The following is a 10,630-nucleotide window of genomic DNA, read 5'->3' on the forward strand; positions in this document are numbered from 1 at the left end:
GATTTTTAAAATTTTTTACATTCACAGATCCACACTAACAAAAATGAAAATTTAGGGTTCTTTTATTAAACAGAAAGTTTTAATTTATATCTAATGAGTGATTAATTTTTAAAATATTTAAATTTATCAAAGGATATTAAATACAAAATTGAAAGTTTATAAACCTATTAAACAGTTTTAAAAATTCGTAATATATATGCATTTCAATGTTTATGTTCGTATACATATAATGAAATTTATTCATACACTAAATTCTAAGTCATTTAGTACTTCCAAACAAATAAGGTATATTCTATGTTAATTAAGGTCCATTATATATACAGTGAAAAACCAATATTTTTTATCGTTAGGTTTGTTCAACTGCAATTTTATGTTTATACATGGCTTTATAAACCAAAATGTGGATGGATGGGTATTTTTGTCCTATAAATACTAACAAAATCTCCTTAAATATAGGTTTACGCATTTTTACAATGATTTTTTGTTGTACGTATTTTTAAAATGCAACCACCTAAATCTAGATATTTTTGTGCTCGACCCTCATCAAAATAATGGATTAACTTGATTCATTGGTTCACCTAAAATAACCTAAATAACTTAATCCAACCCGAGCTTATTATTAATTTTTAGAAAATATGTTTATTTTACTTATGATACAATTATATATACACTATTTATTTTAATTTAATTCATAATTTTATATTGATAATTTATTCTCCAACAACTAAAAATGATTTTTTTACATTTTTAAAAGAAAAATGTTATAATCTAAATTGAAATTGAGTTGTTAATCTTAATTTGATATATAAAAATAACTAAATAAAATTTTTACATATTAACATTTTACTTGCTTTTTAACATAAGTTTAATAATAGTTGATTTGGATTCGAAAGAAATTTACAATTTTAGCAATTGGATTGGGTTAAAGTTCTTTATAGACCCATCCAACTCACAAGAACAAACATTTGGTGGTTGGAGATTTTGGGACAAGATTTTTCTCAAGAAAGAAGCACTATATTGTTAAAATTATGTAATGAAACAAGAATTTGGGCAAGTTTCTAGGGGTTTTCTTAATTAATTTTTTTTATCATGTTTATTATTATTTATTTATTATTCAACAAAGGCTATATTAGTAAAAATGACTCTAATATATTGATTTTTTATTCCAGCTACCAAACAAAAATGTAATATGGTTTAATCTATTAGGACAAAAGTGAAATAATGGTTCCTAATAAAGTCCACATAAGTGTCGAATTCACGTGCCAAACGCTCTCTTAAAGATACAACTCCAATATAACGAGTAAGGGTAAGTACACATGCATACTTACAAGATCTAAATACGTACACAGACGAATCTACACTCACTTAAGGAAAACTAAATACAAATACAACATTGAGCTTTTTCTTGGAGAGACTAAATAATGATCATTATACGACATAAATCAAATTCCCAGCCTCTTGACACCGCATTCTGAGCAGAACTTAGAGGTTTCTCTTAAATATGGAGCTCCACATTCATCACAGAACTTGGCAGGACTGGAAGGCTGCAAATGTACGAGCATATCAAAAAATAGTTACTGGATGAGAGAAGTTTAACCCACTTTCCCTCCCATCAGATATATTAGCACATAGATTTTTGGATAATATTTGGATAGAGATATTGAATATCTAACTTTGAGGTTGATAGTATAAGCACTATGCAAGTCGAAGTATGTTCATTTTATTAGCATGATATTTACATGAGTTGGGATGGGGTATTTTTAATTGTTGAAAGGGAGAATTTGGAATTACCAGCCCATGATGCAAGCGCCCACCAACATGACCACCTGAAAGAGGTTGTAAGCAAGCTATGTGTTGTGACATTGTTGGAGAATGATGAGTATGGGAAATATCCTGTAACTGTGAAGGTTGACCACATTGATGATTGTGAGCAAAGTGGGCAGTATGTTGACTTTGGTGCATGGACTGATGATGATTCTGGTGGATAGACTGAAATTGAGGCTGATGAGGCAGTTGTTGGATATGATGTTTGCAGGGTGTTTGTTGCTGATTTTAAGATCGAGGACAAGAAAAGATAGTCTTTTAGTTGTTAGGACAAAACAAGAAATCTACAAAATATATATTACTTTCCTAGTTTCCTTCACCCCCACCATTTCCTAGACTAAATGTTCTTGAAGCAAAGACTCATTCTAGATTAAAATTTTTTCCACCTTTGATGGGAGCTAAAAACTCTAGATTTTTGTCTATCAGCAAGTAATGATGAATGTTGTAAGAGGCCATAATGATCAAGATTAATCAGATAGATTAATCCCCATAGAGAAAAGGTGCCGTTCACAAAATTGAGTGAGAATGAAATTCACAAAATTGAGTGAGAGTGAAATTCTTACTTCGCCCGGAGAGCGGAATGCTTGACCACTAGTCAGAGTAGAAGAATTGTCACCGCTGGAAAATGCCTGAAAAGAATACATCAAACATTATTCTCCACCAACAGTTCCATAAGGCATAATCTACTTAACATTTGTACTTCAGTTCTACGTATAAATATATACATGTCAAACTACACTTAATTTATTAATCATTATTATAGACAAATTACAGAAAAAACGATACAACTTGACTGCCACCATTTCGATAATACCAAAGCTCAGCCATGATATATGAAATGATATAGAAAATTACCTGCAAAATGCATTTACGGAAAATATTCCCATATAAAGATGGATCACATATAATGGAAAAATTGCTATGCTGCTTACATTTAAACTAGAAATGCTGGACACAGAATTTGCTGCAACTCGCCTATATTTATGCCTTGGTGAATAGAACTTGTAGTCCTGAGCAGACACAGCTACCTCACTGCGACCTGTTAATCGTCTAAACCTACACAATAGAGCAAAATTTAATCAGCAATTTATTGACCATAATTGAAATTAGAAATCAAATGACTTGGAACAAAATCAATGAAACTTCAGGGATTGTTTAGATCAGATTCAGGTGAAAAAATATATATACATTTACAAGGTAATAGATCTCTGTCATACAATCATCAAATCATCCAAGCAATAACCAAAAAAAGAGTATAGTTAAAATCTTGAGTTGCATTCATTCCAAGGATAGAAATGATTTGATTGTTCATTTTCTATAGTCCTACAGGATGCTGAAACTTGAAACTAAATAAACAAATAAGGCAAGCAAGTTTGCGGATTGATTGAGAGAACTCTGCGTACAGCATAACTTCATTGCCCTTTCGCTGGGTTCCTAACATGGTTGCATGCTTTAGATATGACAATATCCTTACAATGGTGGACCTCATTTTCCACGATCACCTTAGGTCAACATATTGAGAATTATGCCATGCAAATTAATTGTTTGGATTGGCCAACCTCCTTAGTTTGTCCAAAGCAAAAATTGTTTAGTTTGTGTTTATCCATTAAAAATTAATTTTTTTAAAAAATATTCTTATAATAATATAATAATGAACTAAAAAAATATACATGGTAGTGACATCGAGTATTTTTCTTCATATCATAAAGATACTCCATGGCATTAATTTTCAATATTTGAATATAAATAACAAGATTTCCTTAGAACATCTCAAGTAAGCCCTTGCTTAATTCTTTTTCACTCGTAATTGGAACCCAGGCATAAATATTTTCCAAGCAAAAGAGCTGGCATAGTACAACAAAAGAAAAAAAATTGCATAATCTATGCATCAAACAAATTCAGGGAAAACAAACTGATAGAGATGAAATTGGGAACTTTTACACTAATGGGAAATTATGTAAAATTCTAAGATTTACTTACCATTCAGCATCTTCAATCGGCATTCTATTGGGTTTTTCAACAATGTCTAAACCATTAACAACCACAAAACGGACCCTCTTCTCTTCTTGAACTACTAGTTCTGGAAACCTAGTCCTTGTCTCAAGAGAAGTTGCAAGTTCTCTTCTCTTATATGTGCAAGGGCCTGTTGGCAATATGATGTCAATTATGATAGAAGAAATATCTTAATTAAAATGACAAAGTTTGTCTCTAAACAACTTCAAAGTATCTAGAAAACCTAGTTTCGTCTGGCTCCCACTCGATAAAGAAGCCACTTTCCAGGTATTGCACTTTTCACAATGAACCAAGTAATAGAAAAGGGAAGGGGCTAAGATTAACAAGAAAAGAAGGAAAACAACTTAGGGATAGAGGGAAGAGAGATCCTTGTCCCAATGAGCTAGTTACAAAAAAAATTTCCAGTTGTTGTAAATCAACACAATTGGATAATTACAAAAGAATTAGCAATAACTATATTTGAGAATAGTTTTTTACTTTATATTCAAAATTCCTTTTATTTTTTTAGATTGACTTGGGAAGGCTGGCATGGACGATAAAATCACTATTTACATCAACTTCATTTTTTCAAGGTAACTAGGCTTTAAAAGACTTTCATCTAAATACGTTTCTGCTCAACGTTTATTCTAAAAATATGGAAAGTCACCTTGAAAGTAGTTCCCATACAAACCATATATTTAGAGAAAGGCGTCCATACTGCTTTCCCAGCAGGAATCTCTCACAAGGAACCAGTCATTGGAAAGAAAGATGGCGGCGGTAACCATTGGGCGTTGGCGCTAAGAATGTTACATTGTTCATCAGAAACACTGATAAAGAGAAATTTTGTACCTTTTTTGGGGAATTTCTGAGCCAGCTTTCTGTACAAACCTCCAGCTGCTTCAAGGGCTACCCCAATAGTTTTATCGCGGATGCCACTCAAGGAAGCAAGCCTGATGTTTGCATCGGTAACAAGTGTTTCATACATATTTGCAACATACATCAAAGGTAAGACAAATTTTGGATCCCCTTCATACTGGACTTCCTTTGTCTTCCTCTTTGCCAATTTATCCTGTCCAGACTGAGAGATATAATCATTGTCAGTCTCAGTCACTTCGAGTACATGATCATCAATAAAATGATCTACAATGATCTGCAGAAATCTTGCTCGTGCTGCTTCAATAGGTGAAATATCTGAACCAAAAACTCAGTTTACATCAATCAATAATTTGTCTAAACAAAACTCCGAGAATGCTTAGCTTAGCAGAGATTGAAATCCAGCTTTTCAAGTGATAGGTTTCAGATATGTGAACATTACCCTCTACAGTTAAAGAGTCATAAGACAACCTGGAAGACCCACTATTCTCAAGACTTGAACGATCTTCTTCTACTCCCAGAGTGTGAATAGGTAATGAACTTCTGTAAGATTCATGTATACAGTCCTAATAAAAACGAAACGAAATTGGTCGTGAAGTGGGTATCTGACCTAATGGATTTTGCTACAAAAAATCAAAGAAAATGTAAATTAAATTAAGAAGAAGAGTAACACTCACAACAGCACTGGAATCTTGGTCATCGTCCAAGCGATCATCAGTAACAGCGTCGCGATCAACGTCGCTGATGGCTTCAATATCAGAAGGGCTTCCATGCGAAGTGTTGAGATCATGAAGAGCAGTGCCGATGAAGGAATTGGGGGTTCTGAGATCGTAATGTTGAACTGGAAGTCTTGTAGTCATATCGGTGAAAGAAGAAGAAATATGAAGTGCAGAAGCAAAACCATTGGGCGTGAAGCTGATTACCTGAAACAGGGAGGAGAAGAAGATGAGAAGAAGACATGGATTGAAGTGAATTTGAAAGAAGATGGAGTTCGAAAATGAGAAGAAAGGTTATTCAACGGCTATGGAAATGAAATGGAGAAAGCATACCCGAGGCTGAGACCGTAGCTGAGCTTCAGGAATGACTGAATGAGTACGGACAATTTCAAGACCTAACTCTCGTTCCGCACCTCCTCCCAAAGCAAATAATAATAATAAGTAATAATAATAAATGACAAATAAATAAAAATTTAAAATAGTTTAAATTTAGTCTTAGATTTCTAGTTTATTTTGTATATTTTTTTTCATAAAATTTATTATAACTATTTAATCATTTTTTTGTGAAAATTATTTTTTGATGGATTAAATTTAAAATTTATTAAAATGACATAGACTAAAATTGGATAAATTAAAGGACAATTGTAATGATTAGGATTTTTAAGGTAATTAAATAAGGATATAACATGATTTAAAACAATTTGCAAAAATAGCAAATTTTCATTAGTTACCCTAATTCATTTAATATTTATTCCTAAAATAGCCTCATTTGTTTTACCGATTCCTCGCACTCGTACTTTCTGTCGTGTTTATTCCCTTGTTCTTTGATTGTTCTTTATAGATTATTAGATCGTTCTTCATCATAGATTTGATTGTTCTTTTTTATTGCGTATTATTCTACTTTTCTCTTTTTTTATTTGTCTCAAATTTCTTAGATTCTTCCTTAGATTTTCCCTCAGTTATGTGCGTGATTCTTCCTTTTGATTTTGCTGGATATGTTCGTGGATTTGTTGGTATGATGAGATTCCGTCTTAGTTTTTGGATTTCATCTCTGTTTTGCACTCGATTCTTCCTCTCTGTTTTGACGCTCAAGTTTTCATGCATGATTCTTTCTCTTAGTTCTAGCAATTGAGTTTATCCTTGCTTTTGAAATTTGATTTAATTTGTGATCTTATAGGCCTCAATGTTTTTTAATTGAAGTGTGTTGATTTTATTAGTTAATTTGATCATTTTTATGGGATTCATCTACTGTAATTTTTCCATTGAAATTGATCACTTAGTTCATTATGTTTTTAGGTTTCGAGGTTTCAATCTTCTTTTTTTTTCTTTACAAACAATAATAGACTTTTCAAAATGATAGACTTATATCTTAGTCTATCAATAATATTAGTTTGTCACTAATGAACTTTGTATTCTATTTATTTTTGTACATAATTAAAGGATATTAATCTATCAATGTTGGTTTTGATGTATCATTTGCTTTGTATTGTTGCAGTTTTTGGCCTACGAATCAATGTAATGGACCTTTAAACTATATCGATCTATCAGCAATAAACCGATGTCAACATCTTTCATTATATTGATATTCACTATGTTGATACAGTCTTATCATTGATAGGCCTACATTAGTATCATTTTGTGAAATATTACTATTTTTTTTCTTTTATTAAAGTGTGAAATTGTGCGAAGAAAGAAAGATCGAGAGAGGTGAAACATAACTCTAATCACGAGAGAACTAGGTGACCTTGAAATCCAATGGTACCATCTACATTGTGGCTGAGAAATAACGTTGGATCAGATAGATAAATGGTGCAGAAGGATTCAATTGGAATATATGCTATAATCATGCATGTAATCACCAATATTAAGTTGATTAGCCATTTTTTTTACTTCATTTCTAGTTTATTGATTCTTCATTCATTTGTATGATGAAGAACATAATACACTTTTGATTAACCAAAATTATTTTTATTTGATGAAAATTGAAATTCTTCATCAACCATTCAAAAAAGTGAGTCAATCAATGATAGACTTCTATTAACTAATTGGAGTCTTTTGGGAATATGTTACTATGTCTGACAAATTTCAATAAAAACTAATATATATATATAGTCTATCTTTTATATTAATGAAAGGAGTCTATCATTAATAATGTCACTGTGAAGTCTATCGGTGATATAGAGTGATATGGTCTATCATTGATAAACTTTAGCAACCATTAAAGAATAATAAGTGGTTAGTTCTTACAATTTTTTTCTCAGCAAAGGGACATAAATTGCAATGATTCAACCTGTGTCCAACATTTTTCTATATTAATATGGCATAATCAAGTACATATACAGGTAATGTTACTATGAAGTATATCCTTGATCTTTTCTATCGTTGATACTATAGTATCCACAAAATTAAGGTTCTATAGTATCCACAAAACTAAGGTACTACAATATCTACAAAACTAAAGTAATACATCATTACGTCTTGGAGATTTTTAAGTCAAAACCAGGAACACAATCCTTGATTCCAGAAAAATGTCTTATTTATTTTGGAGAAGTTTTTTCGTGGTCTTTTGTATTCTTCTGGTCTCTTGTAATCTTCCGATCTTTTACTATTTATATTAGTCTATTTGCATTAAACCACTTAGAGAAACCAATCAAATTTAGCAAAATAATCTAATGTACCCTAAGTGACATATATTTTGCAATGATGTTGCAGTGAGGTAGGACAAAAGCCACCGTAGGGTGATTAGGTGCCCTTTCACTAGAATAAGACAATCTCAATCAATAGACAGAACAATTCCTTATTACTGTAACTCAGTCACCATTGTTCGGTATAGAAATTGTTAAACTTGCTTAAAATTTCTTGTAAGTGTAGCCTCTCATTTTAGATTTTAGAGTTTTGCCCCAATGAGCCAACTGTAGGGAAAAACCGATTGGGACATGAAACTAAAGTAACCCTATTCATTACTGGAGTTTGAATTAAGTGTCATACAAAAATGTCATCCGTAGGGGATACTCAAGGTACCACAAGGCCATGCATGAAACTTTACTTCAAACTAATTAGAGAGACCGAGGGATGTATTGTCACACGTCACGCTTCCACTTACTATAAACGCTCTCTCCATTCACCTTGATATTGATCTATACAAACACCATCCGTAGGGGGACACTCAAGGTGGCTCGAGGCCAAGTATAGATCCACAGTGTGAACTTTTAAGGAGAAACGTGAAAAGAAAAAATGAAGTATCATATGCCCCATTTTCTTCCCACTAAGTGTTTTACCTAGGGTTAATTAACTTAAGAAAATCCGGCTACTAATTTTAATTAAGTGAATGTTTAATTCTCCCAGAAACAAATTTGCTTTGGATAGTTAAATAATTTTTTATTAAGGTTTATTAAACACTTTAACAAACGTTAACCAATAATTGCATGCTTGTAACAAATCTATTTAATTCACCTTTTCTGAAAAGTTTTCAGGTAGGGGTTTTATGTTTCCGTCAACTTAAATACCTCAGCCTAGACAGAACTAGCCTTAGACAAAAGGTCCCCTTATAGATACATTTGTTACAATGTTAATCTTTTAATTATAATCAATTTAATCCTATTAAACTGATTAAAAGATTAAATTAAATTTCTAATCTCATTAGAAAAGTGATTTCAGGTCTATATGATTCATATTTTAAAACTATTTTAAAAAATGAATTTTAACCTAAGCTTTGCATTTATTGATTTTAATTTCTAATTTCTTTTTATTATAACTATTATAAGCAAAGGAAATCAATCAAAAGCATACATTGCAAGTAAAGCATACTTAGGTAAATTTATAACAATTATGAATTACTCTAAAGTGGTGACATGCTTCATGCAATTTCATTTCACTACTAACATACAAAACATTTATATACTAAAGTAATGAAATTAATAATAATATAATTCAAATATACATTCAAACTATATATTATAACTCTTATAATATAAATTATGTATGTATATGTTATTAATGCATGCATGCACATATTATAACATTTATACTATATGATGCATATGCATGCTATAAAATTAAATCATGCAACTAAAAATATATTATAAATTATATAATATAAATGATGCATGAAATTAAATGCATAACATTTTGTGGGATTTTATACTATATGGCATATATTATAGCATATAATAATAAACTATAAATCAAACATCACATGCATAATTTAAAAAACAATTAACGGACGGGGATTGGACACCTAAAAAAATTAAAACTAACTATTACAAGATAATAGCTATCCAATTCAAAATAGGTGAACCGATCCAGATGAACCTAAAAACCTCGAACTGGAGAACCCACGGACCGAACTGAACCAACAAACCACGAACAACGCGCGAATCGGAGTTGAAACACATGATTTCTCCATCTTGAAGCATCGTGACGTTGTGTCCTAGTGTTGCGACACTACGAAGAATTTCTTCGTCCGCCGCATCGCAGCGTCGCAACGCTAGGGTACAACATTGTAACGTTGCTGTATAGTCGCCCACCGTACTGCTTCAAACTCCTTCAAAGCTTCACCAATTTTCGCCTCATTTTCTTCAGAATTTTTTTGGAAACTTTATGAACGACTCAACAACAAATAATACAGACTCGATAATGACTTAATGCCCCAAAACATGGATCCTTATAAAACAATTTTGTAAAAGAAAAGCTATTAAATCTAAAAGTCCAATCCCGCAACATCAATTATTGTAAACAACATTCAACACAAAATTCATCATATGAACCAAGAATGCTAAATCCCACCATTATTGTAAAAAACATTCTGGAAAATTAAGAAAAATTGGGACCAAAACCAAAGGCTCTGATATCATTTGAAGGAACCCATTTAAAGGTCCTTGAGGAGAAGCAAGTCGTCCTTATTTCTCAATTTTCACAGAACTTAGATTTTACAGAAAACATACAGAAGATCATGCATTTAATTCAGAAAATTATAGCATGCTCATAAAAATAAAACAAAAGAATAAAAAATTGGGTTCAAGAACCCTTACCTTTGAAGATCTAATCTTCACTGGAAAATCCCTCGATCTCCAATTGGGCACCAACGTGAAGGAAACCTTGGTATTCTCCGGAATGAGAATCCATAAGGAGTGTGTGCTTTGGCTATTTTGGAAGAGGGAATTAGAAAGGAGAATGGAAGAGAGGAAGGGATCCTACAGAATTATTCTATCGAGAGAGTTTTTGTA

The 10,630-nt window shown here is 31.7% G+C and overlaps 1 protein-coding gene across 3 annotated transcripts; it reads right to left on the bottom strand.

Moving 5' to 3' along the window:
- Positions 1-1,179: 1,179 nt before the first annotated feature.
- On the bottom strand, positions 1,180-5,834 carry LOC120092833 (PPR containing protein). Of its 3 annotated transcripts, none has more exons than XM_039051057.2 (9): positions 5,739-5,834; positions 5,367-5,612; positions 5,132-5,255; positions 4,666-5,007; positions 3,805-3,967; positions 2,757-2,880; positions 2,388-2,453; positions 1,792-2,046; positions 1,180-1,544 (listed from the first exon to the last, which is right to left on the bottom strand). In XM_039051057.2, exons 2-9 carry the CDS (start codon positions 5,547-5,549, stop codon positions 1,443-1,445), a joined length of 1,359 nt encoding a protein of 452 aa, XP_038906985.2. In that variant the 5' UTR covers positions 5,550-5,612; positions 5,739-5,834; the 3' UTR covers positions 1,180-1,442. The 3 variants fall into 3 exon arrangements, with proteins under 3 accessions (XP_038906985.2, XP_090164870.1, XP_038906986.2); XM_090308744.1 differs by having other exon boundaries at positions 5,132-5,232; positions 5,739-5,833; XM_039051058.2 differs by lacking the exon at positions 5,739-5,834 and having other exon boundaries at positions 5,132-5,232; positions 5,367-5,688.
- Positions 5,835-10,630: the final 4,796 nt, after the last annotated feature.

The sequence above is a fragment of the Benincasa hispida genome, chromosome 12, assembly GCF_027475165.1.
Source record: "Benincasa hispida cultivar pf3 chromosome 12, pf3_genome.v1.1, whole genome shotgun sequence".
In the NCBI taxonomy this organism is placed as follows: domain Eukaryota; kingdom Viridiplantae; phylum Streptophyta; class Magnoliopsida; order Cucurbitales; family Cucurbitaceae; genus Benincasa; species Benincasa hispida.

Excerpts from the sequence above, each read along its gene's own strand:
- LOC120092833 (XM_039051057.2), bottom strand. The coding sequence starts at position 5,549 with ATGACTACAAGACTTCCAGTTCAACATTACGATCTCAGAACCCCCAAT. Across the intron at positions 3,968-4,665 it reads TCAGAAATTCCCCAAAAAAG|GCCCTTGCACATATAAGAGA; the intron begins GTACAAAATTTC and ends TATTGCCAACAG. Across the intron at positions 2,454-2,756 it reads CCAGCATTTCTAGTTTAAAT|GCATTTTCCAGCGGTGACAA; the intron begins GTAAGCAGCATA and ends TATTCTTTTCAG.